Here is a 19259-nt window from a genome sequence, read left to right as displayed (position 1 = left end):
CCTCATGGAGGTCACAGTCCAGCAAGGTGGAAAGACATTAACGAAATCACACCAACAGGTAGATAATGACGAAGTGAGACCAGTTCTCTGCAGTGAAAGAACTTGGTTCTATGAGAACAAATAACAAGGAAGTTGGGTGGGTGGGGAGGTCAGGGAGGGCTTCCTGCAGGAGGTGATGCTCAAGATCTGAAGTACAAGTAGAAATGAACTCTCTGGGCTTCGGATTCACCAACTCTAAAGCACAGGGAAAAAACTTCCTCCTGCTACTGCCCCCACAGAGGTGCCCTGGAGCTCAAAGGAAGGAACAGATGTACGGACAGTGTGGCAGGGAAAAGCACTACATGGAAATAGCTGGCGGCTCTGTATTTTTTAATTTGATATGGGCGAGGCACGCAGGAGGTGAGAGTTGGGAGGGGCTGGAACAGGGCTGAGGCTGATGGGTGGGGTGGGGGTGGGGGGGTGGAAAGGACTATTTTGGTAAGCTCCGAAGCACAGACACAGATGTGGGGGCTGGATGGGACCGCCTGGCAAGCTGTAACTATTCCCGTGGTGTGGCTCCACCTGCCTTTCCTGCCAAATCCTGTCCCTTCCCAGTCACACCTGCATTCCTTCTGTGTGACCCACGTGACTCCCACCACCTGACATTCGCTTCTGCAGTCCCCTGCACCTGACATCCCCACCCACTCTTACCTCCACCTCCAGCTCTGGAAAAACCACCCAGTGCTCCAGAACCAGATAACGTGACCTTCTTACTCCCTCCTGAGACCCCCTCGAGTTGATGTGATGCCCCCTCCCTTTCCCAGCTCCTAGAGTAACACCCACTGCACAGCCATGAGCACTGGACTCTGGAATCAAACTTCCAGGATTCATATCCCAGCTCATGCACGCATGATCTCGGGCAAATCATGTCCCTTCTCTGAGCCTCGGCATTCCCAACCATAAAATGGGTGCTATTCATATTAGTGTTATATTAGTATTTGTATTAGATGTTAGTATTGCCTCACAGGCATAAGATGATACATTTTGTAGCAATATCTCTTGGATCTGTCTCTGAAGGCAAAAGAAATAAAAGCAAAAATAAACAAATGAGACCTAATTAAACTTAAAAGCTTTTGCACAGCAAGAGAAACCATCGACAAAACAAAAAGACAACCTACGGAATGGGAGAAAATATATGCAAATGATATGACCGATAAGGGGTTGACATCCAAAATATATATAAACACCTCAGACAACTCAATATAAAGCATTAAAGACAATAGCAGCCACATAGTAGGTGCTTTATGCATTTGTTTTATGTAAGAACAATTGGCATTTATTTATAAAGTGCTCACTGTGTGACTGGCACTGTGTTTAGGGGGTTTATTTCATCCAATCCTTGTGGTAATTTGGAGAAATGGATACAATTAGCCTCCTCATTTTACGAACGAGGAAACTGAGTTTCAGTGAGATTAAATGACTTTCCAAGAGCACAAGGTTTTCAAATGGCAGGGCAGGGATTCAAACCCATGACTACCTGCTCTGCACCGAGCCTGGCGCACAGTAGGTTCATTCATTCATTCAACAGACACCTACGGATGCTTCCCACAAGCTGGGTAGGAGCTTTACATATGTGAGCCCAAAAATTCACAATAATATAGGTGTCATTGCTACTATTCTCATTTTTCCAACGAAGCAGCAGACCTGGGAAGGACAAAGATCATCTGGCCTGTGAAGAGGCTGGGATCTGAATCAAGGTCTCCTGCTCCGGAGTCCCAAGTCACGGTGGGGACGCTAGCAGCCAGGTGGCCAACGCACCGGCTCCCTCAGCCCAGTGCAGCCCAACGTCACAGTCACAGCCAGGGTCCAGCAGCACCTGCCAGCTCCACCTCTGCCCCAGCCATCATCTTTCATCACCCATCTCTCCCAGCTCGCCAGGCACCTCCTAGCTTCCTCTCTCTGCCACATGTCTGTTCCCGAAGGAAAATCATAGTCACGAAAAGAATGTCCAAGCTGAAATGCTTATTACTAAATGAAAGAAGCCACTCTGAAAAGGTAGCATACTGTATGACTCCAACTGTATGACATTCTGGAAAAAGCAAAACTATGGAGGCAGTAGAAACATCAGTGGTTGCCAGGGATTAGGGGGAGAGAAGGATGAACAGGTAGAGCACAGAGGATTTTAGGGCAGTGAAACTGTTCTGTGTGATGCTATAATGGTGGATACACGTCCTTATGCATTTCTCCAGACCCATAGCATGCACATCACCAAGACTGAACCCTAGTGTAGCTATGAACTTGGGGTGATAATGTGTCAATGTAGGTTCCTCCATTGTAACAAATGTCCCATTCTGGTGGGGGGTCCATAGTGGGGAAGGCTGTGCATGTGTGGGGCGGGGAGTGTAAGGGAAATCTCTGTACTTTTCATTTAATTTTTACTGTGAACCTAAACTGCTCTAAAAAATAAAGTCTGTTTTCCAAAAAAATGTCTTTACCTTACTCTGCCACTCATGGAGGATGTCGGCAGGGGTCCCAGCTTTTGGGCAAACAGGCTAAGAGTCTCCTTCCAAAGAGACTCCTCCACGCCTTCAGCCTGTGTGGTCTGCAGGGGGCTCTGGGGCCTCGCAGAGCAGGGGTCTGAAGGTGTCTGGCACTAGGATCTCAGCAACCACCAGGAATGGATCGAAGCTTCCTTTTTGGGACTCTCTCTCGCCTGCAGTTCCAGGACTGATCTGCCCCACCCTCCCGCCCACATCCTTCCATCCTGCCTACCACATCCACGCAGGTACGGAAGGCAAAGCCACAGGGGTGTCCTTCTGCAGTCCCATCCCTGTGACAGGAATGAGCAGCTAAATAAATAAATGATGAAGTGGTGGCATGTGGATCTTCAGAGGGTTAGAAAAGTCCTCCCTCCGGTTCCTCACTCTTAACCACCCTAAATGTGGCTATGGGGCTTGCAGGAGAAGCAAATGCCTCTCCCAGGCTGCTGCCGGTCCGGCCCCAGTTAATAGTTTACTGACGTGCTATAAATAGGCACCAGGCATTGCTTCCGAAGAGTAGAAAGACCAGCCAGCCAGCCGGGCCTGGAAGGAGAGGTGTTCGGGGGCTGAGAATGGGGTTCCCACCAACAGGTCTGTCATCGCCACCCTGCACAGGTGCCCCAGACCCCTCGACAAGGAGTCTTCCCCAGTGCCTGATTCTAAGAGCATTCACCTGGGGACATCTTGGCCAAAAGGTCCCTCCGGCCAACACTCCCACACCCAGCCACTGATGGACATGGAGAAGCCTTGAAGACCACCCCCTGGCCGCCCCCCATCCCCAGGGAAAAGGGCCCACGTGTTTCACATTCTCAGCCTACACCATGGACATCCGCCAGCTTTCTCCCGGGTGCTCTGCCTACTGCGTGTGGCGGCTCCCCTGGCAACATGCCCCGTTTCCGCAGACCCACGGGCCTCAAGGATGAGGAAGGCGCACACGGACTCCAGAGGGTGCCGAGATTCTCTGGAAGGCTGCCCAAAATTTGGGGGTCTGGGTGGCTGCAGGAAAGAAAGAAATGGAATTCCCAGATGGTTCACACTCAGGATGGACCAGAAAATGGACTAACCACCTCCAGCCAACCTTAAGAGGAAAAGCAGTGAGATAGTGTATTTAAGGGCTGGGTTAGAATCCTGGTTCTTACGGGCTCTCCGACCTTGGGCAAGTCACTTCACTTGCTCTGTGCTTCAGTTTACTCATCTGTAAAATGGGATAATAAATAGGACCTACCCCTACCTCTGAGGTAGGGGTAGGTCCTATTTATTAAGGATTTTTTTAAGATCAAATATGTTAATGGATATAAAGCACTTAGCACAACGTCTAGAACATGATAGAACTTTCTGGACACGCTCTATCCCTGTATTGTCCAATATGTTATCACTAGCCACGTGGGGCTATTGAGCACTTGAAACGTGCCTAGTGCCATTGAGGAACAGTATTTTAAATGTAATTTTACTTGATTTAAATGTAAATAGGCACACGTGACTAGTAGCCCACATTGGACAGTGAAGGTCTGGAATATAGTAGGTGCCCAATAAATGCTCATTATGATTATTATTAGAGATTGATATTATTATTAGAGGACTCAATGGGTTAGAGAGTAGGAGACACCATTTCATTTCTGAGCACATGGAGGTCGGGAAATTGTACTGTATTCATCTTTGTATCCCAGCATCTTTCAGGGTGTTTTGTTTTTTTTTTAACTCTATGAAAGGTTTATTTAAAACCATATTAAAGGACACCAACTGTATTAGGGTATTTGGGTTGTGGATCCTTTACAGGTCCTGAGGATAATGGAGGATACCCTCTCCATACAGCAAGTACAAAGTGTTTGTACAATTTCAGGGTTTTGCACACCCCAGAGTAAAAATCTCTGATCCAGCAGATACCTGCGCACAGCAGGTCCCCAGGCAGCACTTGGGATCACAGCCAGGCACAGACCATCAGAGTGGCCACTTCTACTGTTAGGGGCTGAGCTCCAAATGCAGGACCCTCAGGCTGTGAAGGCGGATGTCTGTAGTTTGTTGGCCTAGTTACCATCTCCCTGTCTGGTCATTTCACCTTGACTCTCCTCTGGGTCCCCTCCTTTACTCTCACAGGGCTGACTCCACACTTCACCCCTCCAGGCTTGACCAATCAGAGCAATCCATCCCACAGCCATTGGCGCAAAAGGAGAACATGACCCAGGCTGGTCGGATGAGATCTAATCCTAAGACTTCTGCTAGAACCATGGGGAAGGAGAAGCTCTGTTTGTCTTGATGTCAAACTGGCATATTGTTTCCTGAGAGCGGCTGGGCAACACTCTACCTCCCCATAGAGAGAAAGCATAAAGCTTACACAGACAAAAGCAGCACAGAGAGATGGAGAGAGATGGTCCTGATAACATCACTGGAACCCCTGGATACAGCTGTACATAAAACTGGATCACTACAAACTTCCCAAACCCTTGAACCAATAGATCCACTTCTTAGCCTCTCTTTCCCTTTCTGCTTTATATTTATATATTTATTTACTGTTTTAACTAGTTTTTTTAGCAAGTTATTATCCAACTTGAATTGGATGGGGCTGGCTAAAATACCCTGCTCTGCTGCTTTGCAGCTGTGTGACCTTACTTGGTCTGGTTTCTTAACCTCTCTGAGCTTCAATCTCCTCTTCAGTAAACAGGAGTCGCTATCTGTACCTACTCTGTAGGAAGATTGCTTTGTGGATTAAATGAGACAGAGTAAAGCACTTAGAGTAGCGTTTAATAAATGGCAGTAGTAAAACTGTCTTTATTTCTTAAAAAAAAAAAAAGAACAAAAAAAAGAAATGATAGCTGCTCTAATTCTAACTTTCTATTTCAACATAATTCACTAAATAACAATAATTAGAGGAGCATCCATTCAATGCCCCAAGTATCGCCAAGTCCCTTGATCTCTTGGGGCTTCAGTTATCCGATTTTTGTATGGGGTCTACTGCAATAGGACCTGTTACTGTCCTTTACAAATGCCCAGAATCTGAGTTCCTTCAAGATTTTGTAAAGAAAAAGCACAAAAAAACTATTCATCTCCTATCTTCTTGTACTACTAAAAGAAAGAAAAATACGCTGCCCCCCACTGGAGTTCAGCCCTCCCAGCTGCCTCACCCGGGGGCTCACAGCAGCTAAGCGGCAGGGCCAGCAGGCTCACGAGGGTTTCTGACCTTCTGAGGCTGAGGGATTACCTCCGCAGGGGCCGATGAGCAGTCAGACACAGAGGGAACCTCCAGCTGCCCACCCAAGGATGGCAATGCCATCAGTCAAGACTCAGCCTTGCAGACTCCTACTCAAGGGCTCAGTCCCGCTGGATCCCCTTCCTAGGCTACAGCACTGCTCCTGTGGCCCTGGCACAGCCCAGCCCGAGGCTTACCCAAGGAGAGCAAGATCCCATGCTGAGGGCATCTGCAAGTTCAACGTGACCAGAAAGGGCAGCAAAATGTCCTTCTGCAAACGAGTTCCATCTCACTCTTAACTGGGTGAGCCAAGCACTGTGCCTGGTCCCTCCACAAATACTGTCGAACCCCCGTGTTACAGCATAAACGAGTGGTAGATGATGCCCTGGCCATCTGATACACAAGGAAACTCAAGCCAGAGAGATTCCCACAGCTCCTAAATGCCAGGGCTGCAACCTGAACTCAAGGCTGTCTGGTTCCAAAGCTTGGCCTTATCCCTAACTCCACACTCTCAGCATAGCTTATAACCACATTGGTTTTGGCTCCAGAGTGCAGAGCAGGGTTCTGGAGCCAGACCCCCAAGCTGTACCACTTACAGTCTCCACGACCGCAGGGGTGTTACTTGCCATCTCTGTGCCTCAATATCCTTCTCTATTAGGGAGAACGTTTCATCCACTTCACGGGGCACTGAGATACTTAAATGAAGTCATTCATATAAAATGCTCAGTAAATGCTGTTTAAAAAAACTTGATCCCATTAGAATGGCTTTAGTCGAGCCCTTGTTTTCCTTGAGTGAAGGCTCCCCAAAAGTCTTATCAGCTACTGAGTATAATAAATCTTAAATACAGACTTGGCAAATTCAGAGTAGAGAAAACACAGGAGAGACCCGGCTCTTGGAAAGAGATGCCGGTCAAATTCGATGGCTCGATGTCCTTAGAATCCCTGAGCCGTCCGACCTTGTCCACTTAGAAAGCAGGAGGACGAGACAGGGAGAAGGGACCCGCTAGGAGGCCACAGGTTGTTAGGGGCAGAGCTGGGACAAGGACTCAGGTGTCCTCACCTCCCATCCTGGGGTCTGCAGCCAACAACTGTGGGCCCAACTGGGTGACAGAAATGCACTTTCCCACCTGCCAACCAGCAGCAAAAGCCCCTCAGGAGGTTACTGCAGGCGGGACCCAGCCAGACTTCACGGGAGACATAGCTAAGCAGGAAAGCCAGAGTCCCTCCTGCCACCCTCGTCACATCGAACCCAAGCCCACCACTATCCAAAGCTCCCGGAAGCCGCATTGCCAGAGATACAAAAAAAGCATCAAACCAGACTATGTGCGGATATAGTTGCATTATTCATGACAACTTCTGCCGTTTTAAGCTCAAAAACACGACACACACCAACTGATTTGAGTCAACCCTGCAAGCATCAGAGAGCCCCAAAATATCCCACCCAGTATTCCTGCTTTTGTTCATTCGATCAGCAAGCGTTTTTGGAACCTCCGCTTGGCCCAGCAGAGGAGCGTGGGGCTGTGATTTCCAGCCCAAGAATGGAAAGCTCGGAAAGGACTAGATAGAAGTTTCCTCTCTTGCCTAATGACTTTGTATCCTCATTTGTCCCCTCCACGTATTGCCCGCCTGCAGCCACACGTAGGTGAACTCACACTCCCCCCATGCTCAAAATCCCCCCACGGCTCCCATCTCACTCAGAGTAAAAGCCAAAGCTTCCGAGGGCCACAGGCCCTGCACGATGGGCCTCCTGTTCCTTCTCTGACCTCATCTCCTCCTCCTTCATTCTTTTTCCCTTTGCTCCAGCCTCGCCGGCCTCCTCGCTATTCACTGTTCCCCACTCAAGGGCTTTGTATATGCTGTTCCCTCTGTCAGTAACACCCTTCCCGCAGATGTCCGCCAAGCAGACAATGTCACCCTGTCAGAAGGGCCATCCCAGAGTGCCCCCTCTGGAGCGCCCTTCTCACCACTCTCCACCACCTTCCCTGCTTTATTTTCCTCATAGCTCCTGTCACCATATTTATTTTGTTATCTATCTGTCCCCCAACTAGACTGTAAGCTTCACAAGAGCACGTGAGCAGGGATGTTGCTTTGTTCACTTCTCAATCTGCAGTTCCTACAACAGTGCCTGGCACCTAGTAGATGCTCAATAAATATTTGTGGAAAGAAGGAAAGAAGAGAGCAAGTTTTCTTCTAAGAGCTGGCAGAAAGGGTCTGTCCTGGCCCCTGCTGCCAAATGAAACTTCCTGAAGTACAACTCCAAGCAAGACCTCCCCTGTTCATAAATCTTCTAGAGCTCCCCACTATCTGATGGAGCAAAGGCTGCCGCCTGGCATCCACAGCCCTGCACAAGCTGGGGCTAATGGACCTTTCCTGACTCATCTCCTTCCCCTACACACATCTGACCCCGAAGCCTGCTTCCGGGGACTCTGCTGTAGCTTGTAGCTCCCTACCTCTGCCCTCTGTGAATCAGGGGCCACGAGGCCACCCTTCAGATCCTGACAATGTGGGATCTGAATCCTGGCTTCTCCACGCGCTGGCTGTGCAACCTTAAAGCGAGCTGCTTACCGTCTCTGTGCCTCCAGGTCCTCTTCTATAACGTGAAGGAGATGGTTATTCTCCCTCTTAGGGTTGTCTTTCAGAGTAAAGGAGGTGGCATGTGGGGACCAATCAGCAAAGCAGTGCTGTTCTGAGCTGGCTACTTCCTTGTGCTGGGGGCTGTCCCGGGCTTTGTCGGATGTTGAGCAGCATCCCTGGCCTCTTCCCACTAGATGCCAGTAGCACCCCCAGCTATGACAACCAAAAATGTCTCCAGATGTTGCCAAATGTCCCCTGGGGTAGGGTTGCCAGATTTAGCAATACATACTCATTCTAAAAAATTGCTTGTTGTTTATCTGAAATTCGAATTTAACTGTGTGACCTGTATGTTACCTGGCAATCCTACCTGGGTGGCAAAATTGTGCCCCCTCCTTCACTAAGAGCCACCGGGTTAGACTGACACCACCACAGGGTCCTAGTACTAACATCAGTTGTTTCCCTCTTGATTTCCTCCAACCTTCTCAACACGTCCCACCCACCTCCCCTCTCATGATCCCCGACTCAGGAGCTGGGAGGCTGAGTCCCCAGACAAGCCCAGCTCAGCCACTGTGATGATGGCTCCCCAGGACAGCCCTCACACCAGTTCCAGTGTGCAGAGCTACACGCAGCTTCCTCTCTAGCATCCACCTCATCCCCCTGCCTCTTTCCCAGGGTCTCTCCTCCGGCCCACAAGCCCCTGCCTTCTCCCCTCCAATTAAGAGGCCTCCCAGGCCCAGCCTGGAGGCAGGAAAACAAGGCAGTTAGTCACTCTGCTTCCGTTATCAACTCGTGTCATGTGGCTGGCTCCTTTAGTGGCAGTCGTCATGGCAACGGGAAGCCAGTCCCTGAGGCTCTGGGAACCAAAACAAAATTAAGGGGTGGAGGCGGGGAGGGAAAAGGAGGGGACGGCTAATCGAGCAAGGAAGGAGCTAGGACAGAGCTGGTTGGATTTAACCGGTGGAAATTATGCTGAGGCCACGCTGTCCCCAGCCTTCCCTGGGTGGCGCTGGGGAGACAGAAAAAAAAAAGATTCCTATCCTGGAGAAGCTCAGACTAACGTGGTGGGTGTTTTCACATGGTTTATCCTGATAGGTGAGTAATTTTCACCCCCATTATGAATAAACTGAAACCCAGATACGTGTGAAGGTAAAGACAGATGCTTGTCCAAGTTGTACAATTGATAAACAATGAGTTTCGGCTCCACCCTCTTCTTTCCATATTCCTCATGTCCTCCCCACTCCTTTCCTCTTGCTTTTAGGATTGGACCACATGCTCTGCCCCCTCTGCATGTGGCGCCACTCGCCTCTCTCTCTGCACTCCAGCCACTTCCTAATCCTTCCATTCCTTGTCTGTAGTGCTCCCTCCAGCCACAAAGTCTTTGCATGTGCAGCTCCCTCTGCCAGGAATGATTTTCCTCTGTCTCTTGCTACCTCATACCTTCACCTAAAAAGCCTACTTATCCTTCACACATCTTCTTAAACATCACTTCCTCCGGGAAGCCCTCCTGAGCCACCTGCATGCAGTTATATGTTCTTGTGATGCCAAGTGCTTCTACTTCAGCCCTCAGTGCACAGCCTGCAATCATCCTTTTCATTACATTCGGATGTCTGTCAGGGTGTGTCCACCGTACTGGAATGTCAGCCCCCAGAGGGCAGGGCCAATCTTGTTCACTGTGGGATCCACAGAGCCCAGCTGAGTCAGCACTAGATGGAACGTCCAGCCCCACAGGCTCTACTAGCCTTTGTAGCTTCAGTGGCTCAGACAAAGTTTGCAGACCTGCCTGGCTTACCTACAGAAACTGACTGTTAAGCCACCCCTTCCAGAAAGAAGGATGGGAGGGGCCTCTGGGCGAGGCTGTGACAGGCAGGGATGTGGTTCTGAACCCAGAGGGTGGAGAGAAGGAAGACCTTAATCAATTCCCAGTTTTCTAAGCAAAGAGCTCCCTTTCACCATTCCATTGGAGATGCTCTCCAAAGAGGTAGGCAGAGGAAGGAAAGGAGAGAGGAGATCTGCTTTGGGGGGCATGGATTTGTCACCATGCCCTTGAGGGCACCCATGCTGAACAGGGGGCTCACAGACAGAAGACTGTCTCCCTTCACTGGTTCTGTGCCCTTGAAACATCGCTTACTCTCTCTGGGCCAGTTTTCTCATCTGTACAATGGAAATTATACCACCCACACATGCTGAGATTGTAGCACTGTGTAGATGTGGATGGGCATGTTTGTGATTTAGGGGGTTAAGAGCCTGGCTCTGACACCAGACAGGCCTGGGGGATAAGTCCCTTCTGGGCTGTGTGTTCTTGAGGAATTCACTCCTCTTCTCTGAGCCTCAGTTTCCTTGTCTGAAAATGGGAACAACCTCACTCACTTGGTAAAATTGCTGTGCACACAGGATATGGCACAGAGTAGACCCCAGTAAGTGGAAGCACTAATTACTAAAACGATGTGCCCCACGAAATGCAAAATTTAGAAACAGCCATCAACTTGCAACTATAAGTCTTGCCTTCTGATTGCAGATCGGGGTCAATGGGCACCCGAGGTCCTTTGCCGAAACGTGCAAGGTTCTGCCTCTGCACCCCGCCCCCCCCGGCCCCCACCCAGGCATCAAGCAGGATGCCAAGAAGTCCCTCTGACCAGGAGATGGCCTCGACCTCGAGCCAGGCAGAAAGCTCATCCCAAGCCCCAAACTCAGCTGCTCCCAGGAGAGAGAATGCAGCCCCAGACCGCTGGCCGCCAGGGGGAAGTCCCCCACAGCCTGGCCAATAACCCAAACTAGACTGACACGGATGGGACCTCCAGGGACACCGAACCAACGTTTCCTCCTCCAGATACGGAAACTGAGTCCCTGAGAGGGGAAGGAACTCGTCTAGGGCATCGAGGAAGCTGGTAGCAGAGCTGGGTTCAGGGCCCCAGCTGGAGGCCTACCCAGAGCCGGGAAGCACTCCCTCCAAGATGTTCACAAGCTCTTCTGCCTGTAGGTCCCCTCCCCCAACCCCTCGTTGAACCAGTCAAGCATTTCCTTAAAAACACAGCCACTCCAGGTGAAAAGATCTGGGGAGCACATATTACACCTAGGTTTAATTAAACAATGAACAAAAAAATTGCAGGTTTTTAACCTGAAGGGTTTTGCAGGGGAGGTCTATACACACTTTCCCCCGAAACAATCAGAATATGTAGGTTTTGATGGAAAGAGGGTCTAGACAGAGCTTTCTTCAGGTCCCCACAGGGGTCTCTAAGAGGCCTGAGCTGAAAAGTTCTGGGCCTTTCTGAGGGATTCCATGTAGCCTGTATGTCTCCTTATTCAGAAACGCTAGAATGTGCAGTCAGCCTGGAGCTGATTCTTTTAGCAACAATGGGACATGCCACACACAGAGACATACGCACAGACACACGCCCACGCTCCCCAAGTGGGGAGGGGCAGCAACAGGTTCCAGCCTCCAGGCTGCCCTTGGTGGTATCTGCCACCGTGCGGGGAGGGGCTTCCTGGTGGACAGCACTGTGACCAGATACTGACATCCTCAACATACACAGAGGCACAGGATCAGGTCAGCCCCCAAGGTCTGCGGCCATTCCTGGTCTAGGGCTGAGCACTCAGGATGCAGATGTGAGGCAGGCTCAGCAGCAATGGGGTCCCACGTGGAGGGATGCGGGGTGACATAAGGAGGGCGATGCACACACACACACACACACACACACACGGTCACAGCCTCACTCATTCACACACAGACTCATGCATCCCATGTCCCATGCACACACACAGTCACAACCTCACTCATTCACAGAGATTCCCGCATCACACAGATACACATCATAATCACAAAAACAGATAAACACACAGACACACGGATGCATGTACACATAGAGATACACTTAGATATTTCCAGGCAGATACACACATGTTCTCAGATACACATACTCACAGCTACATGTCCTCACCCACACAGACATGTGCATGCACATACACACACAAAAAAACACACGCAGTCCAGGTATCTAAATGCTTCCCCAGGCACCCATCACTATAGATTCTCCCACTCTCCGAGAAGTCATGAACTATTAACTCTAAAGGCTAGACTGGGCTCCCGTCTAACCCCAGGGAGAGTGAAGGGGCAGAGGGGCAGCTGAACCCTGACTAATTCTCACCCTCATTCGAGGGTGGGGTGGGGTGGGGGTCAGGGGGCCCTGCCTGCCAGGGGAGCATGCGCACATGCCTCAAATGGAGTAACCCACTGACCTGGGACTCTCAGGGAGGGCTCCTGGGGGTGGCTCCAAGGACTGAGTATTTCGGGGAGGGGGTAGGTGGGGGGCTTAATTTCCCCCTAGGGACTTTCTCCCCTTTCCCGAAGTCTGGCGCTCCTGCTGCAGCCCCATCCGGCCCGCCCCCGACAACATGCCCTGTCAGCCCCCCTCAGGTGCTTTTCTCACCTTGGCGAGACCCACCACCCTGCTCTTCCACAAGAGGGACTCCTACTCAGACACATCCAGGTGTGCCGCCACCTGGAGGGCCCTCACGCAGCAGTCGCCCCTGCACACAGCACAAAAACACCCAGGGCCCCCCACCAATAATCCCACCCCCAAGCTCACCCGCTTCTAGCCCCGTGGGGTCAGCACCCACGCAGGGTAGCTCCACACCCCAGGAGGCCACCGCTCCTTTGCAGACGCTTTCGGGGTGGCTGCGGTGGCTCCCTGCCCTGGGGGTGGCGCCCCCGCCCCCGCCCGGCACTTACCTCCTTCTTGACGGTGCGCAGCAACCTCTGCCGGGTCTCCGCCTCTGTGGGGTGACACGGGGGAACTGCCGGTCAGCCGAGGGCTGGGGGCCGCGGCTCGGGGCTGCCCTCCCGCCGCCCCGGCGCCCCGCGTCCCCTTACCCGCCAGCCCCGAAGCCATGGCTGCGCGCGCTGCGATCCGAGTGCGGCTGGCGGCGGTGGCTCCTAGGGGCTTCTCCCGGATGCTGCGGCCGCGGCGGGGCGGGGCGAGCGCCGAGCGACGGTCAAGGCGCCAGACGTCAGGCTCGGCCGCGGCTGCCCCACCCTCCGGAGAGCCACGCTGGGCCGCCCAGGCCCTCGCTGAGGCTCCGCGCGGCCCGACACACACGCTCACCCCCGCGCATCCCGCGCACCCCGCGCCTGGACCTCCCTCCAGAGGGACCCCCCCCCCCCCCGCCCCGCTCCATGCCCACCCGCCTTCTATGGGGCCGGGAAGGACAGCATCATTTATTCAGTGTCTGCTGTGTGCCAGGCTCGGAAGTTGCGGGAGACGGTGGGGCTACTATCGACACTCTACTAGTTTCGGTTTTCTCATCTTTAAAGTGGGTATAATATGATCACCTCATGGGAATAATATGAGACTTAAATGAAGTACTGAATGTAAAGCGCTTAACACACACCTAGGAAAAAAAGGCCAGCAACCATAAAAGATAGCTGTGCTGCTACTATTACTGTTGTTATTATTATTATTATTATTATTATTATTATTATTACTATTATTATTATTATTATTATTACAGGCATACCTCGTTTTATTCTGCTTTGCTTTTTTTTTTTTCATTTTAAAAACTTTACCATGGACATTTTCAAACATATATAAAAGTAGAGAGAATAGCATAATAAACCAGATTTACCCATCCCCAGTTATTAATATACAGCCAATCTTTTCTTTTTTATACCTCATTTGTGTCCTACCCCCTGACACCATTATCATTTCATCTATAAATATTTCAGTATGTATCTCTGAAATATAAGAACTCTTTTTGTTTACAACAAAACCCAATCTCGTTATCAGACCTAAAAAATTAACACTAAATTCTTAATAACAACAAATATCCAGTCAGTGTTCACATTTTCCCAATCAACTTATAGATTTCAGTCTATTTTCAGCTTAAGTATTGCTTGTGTCTTATACCCTTTATTGCACTCTGCAGATATTGTGGGTTTTGTTTTGTGTTTTTACAAATGGAAAGTTTGTGGCAACCCTGAATTTAGCAAGTGTATCGGTGCTATTTTCCCGATAGCATTCATTGGCTTTGTGTCTCTGTCACATTTTGGTAATTCTCACAATATTTCAAACCCTCCACCTGCAAAAAGATTGACTCCTCAATGAAGGCTTGGATGACAGCATTTTTTAGCAATAAAGTATTTTGAAATTAAGGTATGTCCATTTTTTTTAGACATAATGCTATTGCACACTTAATGGACTGCAGTACAGTGTAAACATAACTTTTATAAGCATTGGGAAACTGAAACATTTGTGTGACTTGCTTTATTTCGCTATTCATGCTTTTTTTGTGATGATCTGGAACTGAACCCGCTATATCTTTGAGGTATGTGGTATTATTAAGAATCTTCCAAGGCACACTGGTTCTCCATCCAGGAGATGCCAGGCCTTGAGGGGCTCCCTCCCCCACATGCAGGTCATTGGGAGAGTGGGGTCCTGGCAGGACCCCAATAGGGGCACCTGTCAGCCAGGATCTCCAGGGCTGGGCAGGCAATGAGCTCTTTGGGACCAAGGTTTTTCCCACCAAGTTCCTGACTGCACCCACCCAGGATGCATCGCAGATCTATATTTATTGAGCGCCTACTATGTGCCAGGTTACTGTCCTGGGGATACTGAAGTGAGCAAGACAGACAAAATGCCTCACTTTGTGGGGCTTAGGGAATAGACAACAAAATAAATAAGCAGATGATATAGTATGATGGAAGCTTCTGGAGAAAAGTTAAGTAGGCAAAGCAGAGAGGGAGGGCCCAGAAGGGTGGGTTTTGTATTTTGAAGTGGGGTAGCTGAGAGAGGCCCCACTGAAGAGGTGTCATTTGAGCAAAGGCAAAGGAGTAGGCTGTGGGGATTTCTGGAGGAAGAGCATTCCAGGCAAAGGGAACAACAGCAAGTGCAAAGACCCTGAGGTAGGAGTGCACCCACTGAGTGTGATGACAAGCTGAGAGGCCAGTGGGGCTGGAGTGGCACAAACAAGGAGCACAATGGTGGGCCAAGGTCCTGTAAGGCCTTGAAGTCCACTTTAGGATTTGCATCCTGCCCCAGAGGGCCCCCCACTATTCAGTTTTCCTTTCAGAAGGACTGAGGACAGCTCAGAGTGTGCCCTCTCCCTGCAGCCATGGATCCAGAGTCCCCTCTTTTCCATTTGTCAGTGTCAGGGGCCTTTGACCATAAGCTACAGGTGCTGACTTTGGCTAACTTAGCAAAAGGGAATAGACTGGATGGATAATGGGCATTCCCAGAGTCCAAGGGAGGCTGGAAGACTCAGAAATGGGATGAAACCAAGGCAGCTCTGGAAGGCCAGAAAGAGACTCTTGGGAATAGTCGTCTGACAAAGACTGTATGTTTTAGAGCACCACCACTCAGGTGAGAGGAGCTCCATCTATTTAAGGCCCTGTTCCAGAGAGGGAGCATCTGATTGGTCTGGCCTGGGTCACACAGCCTGCTCCTTCTGTGGGAGGGGAGTCTCAGTCACACTCCCCCCACCCCACTATCTCCAGTGCAGGTGCCCAGAGTATGAGAAACAGTTGCCTCTTGGCAAAAGAAAAAAAAAAAGGTAACACGCCAAGTGAACAGCAGTCAGAATTCTGACCTCAGGGCTCAAGAGATAGATCCAGTGGTTCTATCCTTGACTGTGCCCCTAGGATAATTGGGGTACTTTAGAAAAGTAGGATGCCCAGGCCCCACTGTGGGGAGCCATTTCTCAAAACCCATGTTTTTCCTTCTGCCAAGCACTAGGCATGGATAGGTGACCTGTGATGGTCCCTCCTTGAAAACCTGGAGCTTTTCTTTTCTTTTTTTTTAAAAAAAATTTATTTATTTATTTATATTTATTTTTGGCTGTGTTGGGTCTTCGTTTCTGTGCGAGGGCTTTCTCCAGTTGCGGAGATGCCACTCTTCATCATGGTGCACGGGCCTCTCACTGTCGCGGCCTCTCCTGTTGCGGAGCACAGGCTCCAGACGCGCAGGCTCAGTAGTTGTGGCTCACGGGCTTAGTTGCTCCGCGGCATGTGGGATCTTCCCAGGCCAGGGCTTGAACCCGTGTCCCCTGCATTGGCAGGCAGATTCCCAACCACTGCGCCACCAGGGAAAGCCCCAAACCTGGAGCTTTTCATCCAAAAAGAAGGACTTGATGAAGCTTGCTTTAATAGCAACAGGAAGATGGGCATCTATGGGACCTGGATTTGCTCAGGTTTCTGAACCAGGAGCTTGGCTCTCTCCACTGAAGTTAGACCGCTCACCACTAGGGGCGCCATCACCTAAGATCAGCTTGGAAAGATCCCAAAGCCCTCCTCAGGGTCTGAGAATTCCACCAACTGACTCACGGCTACCCAGGCTTTGCCTCATAACCTGTGCTGCTGACCATTGGTGCAGCTGCGGGAACCAGTGAGAAAGGCCTGTTTCTCCTGCAGTGTCTCTTTAGCGCCCTCTACTGAGAAAACTCAGCATCGTGCTCAGTATAAAGGACAATCTTTTTTTTTTTTTTTTTTAAATAAATTTATTTATTTATTTTTTATGGCTGTGTTGGGTCTTCGTTTCTCTGCGAGGGCTTTCTCTAGTTGTGGCAAGCGGGGGCCACTCTTCATCGCGGTGCGTGGGCCTCTCACTATCGCGGCCTCTCTTGTTGCGGAGCACAGGCTCCAGACGCGCAGGCTCAGTAGTTGTGGCTCACGGGCCTAGTTGCTCCGCGGCATGTGGGATCTTCCCAGACCAGGGCTCGAACCCGAAAAGACAATCTTAATGCAGTCTTGATTATTATGGAGGAGCCTCCCTTGGACTCGGGGAATGCCCGTTTTTCTTCCAATTTATTGCCTTCTGCTTAAGTTAGCCAAAGTCAGCTTCTGTGGCTTATGGCCAAAGACCCCTGAACACTTCCATTCACTATGGAAGAAAGAATTTGGAGTTGAAAAGCAATACACTGATTACTGGCACAACGGCATGACCCTATTGTGAAGTCATTGACCTAGAGTTTTCTCTTACTTGCAGTTGAAAACACCTTGCTGATAAAATTATTCTATGTAATGTGTTCATCTGTTTCCATGAACATTTGTAAAAAAAAGTGACCTGCTTTTTCACTTAAAAATGAACATCTCTCTATGTCAATAAATATACATCTAGATCATTCCAGGCACATGGAAGAGCAGGTGCAAAGCCCCTGGAGTGGGAATGAGCATGCCTAGACAAAGAAGAGAATGGATGTGGTGGAGACTGTAACACAGTGAGTACTTAAGGCTCCTCCAGTCCGTAACTCCCTAAAAAAACCCAGGAGAGTCTTGATTTCCTTCTTACCTTCTCATCCCACATTCTATCCATCAGCAAGCCTTTTTAATTTACTGTGGTAACAGTCACATAACATTCACCATTCTAACCATTTTAAAGTGGACAATTCAGTGGCATTTAGTACATTCACAGTGTAATGAAGCCATCACCACTCTCTAGTTCCAGAACACTTCTTCATCTCAAAAGGAAACCCTGTACCCATTAAGCAGTCACTCCACATTTCCCCCTTCCCCCAACTTTTGGCAACCACTAATCTGCTTTTTGTACCTATCAGTTTGCCTGTTCTGGAGATTTCATGTAAGTTAAATGATCCAGTAGGTAGCCTTGTGTCCAACTTCTTTGACATACCATATTTTTGAGATTCATCTATGTTGTAGCATGTATCAGTACTTCATTCCTTTTTATGGCTTAAGAATTTCCATTTTACGGACATACCACATTTTGTTTCTCCATTCATTAGTGGATGGACATTTGGATTGTTTCCACCTTTTGGCTGTTGTGAATAATGCTGCTATGGATAGTGCTGTATACTTCGGTGTACAAGATTTTATGTGGACAAATATTTTTATTTAACTTGGAGTGTAATTGCTGGGTGCTGTAGACTGAGTGTTGATGTTCCCCTCAAATTTGTATGTTGACACCTAATCCCCAGTGTGACAGTATTTGGAGGTAGGACCTTTTGAAGGTGATTAGGTCAGGGGGATGGAACCCTCATGAATGAGATTAGTGCCCTTATAAGAGACCCCAGAGAGCTCTTTGGCCCCTTCCACCACGTGAAGACACAGCAAGAAGATAGCCATCTATGAATCAGGAAGTGGGCTCTCACCAGACACTGAATTTGTCAGTGCCTCGATCTTGGACTTTCTGGTCTTCAGAACTGTGAGAAATAAATTTCTGTTGTTTATGAGCCACCTAGTCTATGGTATTTTGTTATAACAGTCCAAACTGACTAAGACATGGGTCACATGGTCATTCTATGCTTAACGTTTTGAGGAACCTCCATATTCTTTTCCATAGTGACTGTACCATTTTGTATTCCTACCAGCAATGTACAAGGATTTCAATTTTTTCACATCCTTGCCAAAACTTATTTTCATTTTTAAAAATTATAGTCATCCTAGTGGGTGTGAAGTGGTATCTGATTGTGATTTTGATTTGCATTTCCCTAATGACTAATGGTGTTGAACATCTTTTCATATGCTTGTGAGCCATTTGTATAACTTCTTTGGAGAAGTTTTTATTCTAGTCTTTTGCTCATTTTAAATTGAATTGTCTTTTTGTTGGTGAGCTGTATGAATTCTTTATGTATTCTGGATACTAGACTCTTATTACATATATGGCTTGCAAATATTTTCTTCCATTCTGTGGGCTATCTTTTCTCTTTCTTGATAGCAGCCTATTGAGATAGTGCAAAAAAAGTTTTAAATTTTTATAAAGTCCAATTTATGTATTTTTTCTTTTGTTGCTTGTGATTAAAAAAAAATTTTTTTTTGTCCACTCCACAGGGCATGTGGGATCTTAGTTCCCCAACCAGGGATCGAACCTGTGCCCCCTGCATTGGAAGCATGGAGTCTTAACCACTGGACCACCAGGGAAGTCCCTGTTGCTTGTGATTTTGATGCCATATCTAAGAAACCATATCCAAAACCAAGGTTATGCCTATTTGCCCCTATGTTTTCTTCTAAGAGTTTTATAGGTACAGCTCTTATATTTAAG

At 49.0% G+C, this 19259-nt stretch overlaps 1 protein-coding gene across 5 annotated transcripts in view; it reads right to left on the bottom strand.

Moving 5' to 3' along the window:
- The window catches only part of SGSM1 (small G protein signaling modulator 1), an 87093-nt gene extending 73765 nt beyond the window's left edge, over positions 1 to 13328 (bottom strand). For 2 of the 5 annotated variants that reach the window (XM_057526842.1, XM_057526846.1), the window contains exon 1: positions 8269 to 8750. Coding sequence is in view for 3 of the 5 variants with exons in the window: in XM_057526843.1 (XP_057382826.1) it covers positions 13004 to 13047; positions 13145 to 13163 (63 nt within the window). In the remaining 2 variants the exon portion in view is untranslated. Of the gene's footprint in view, positions 1 to 8268; positions 8751 to 13003; positions 13048 to 13144 lie in introns of those variants that run through there. The other 3 variants (XM_057526843.1, XM_057526844.1, XM_057526845.1) reach the window with 3 other exon arrangements.
- Between the last annotated feature and the right edge of the window lie 5931 nt (positions 13329 to 19259).

Source organism: Balaenoptera acutorostrata, chromosome 13 (genome assembly GCF_949987535.1).
Source record: "Balaenoptera acutorostrata chromosome 13, mBalAcu1.1, whole genome shotgun sequence".
NCBI lineage: Eukaryota > Metazoa > Chordata > Mammalia > Artiodactyla > Balaenopteridae > Balaenoptera > Balaenoptera acutorostrata.
Note: the sequence above shows the minus strand (reverse complement) of the source record. Positions and strands in the feature narration are given on the sequence as shown.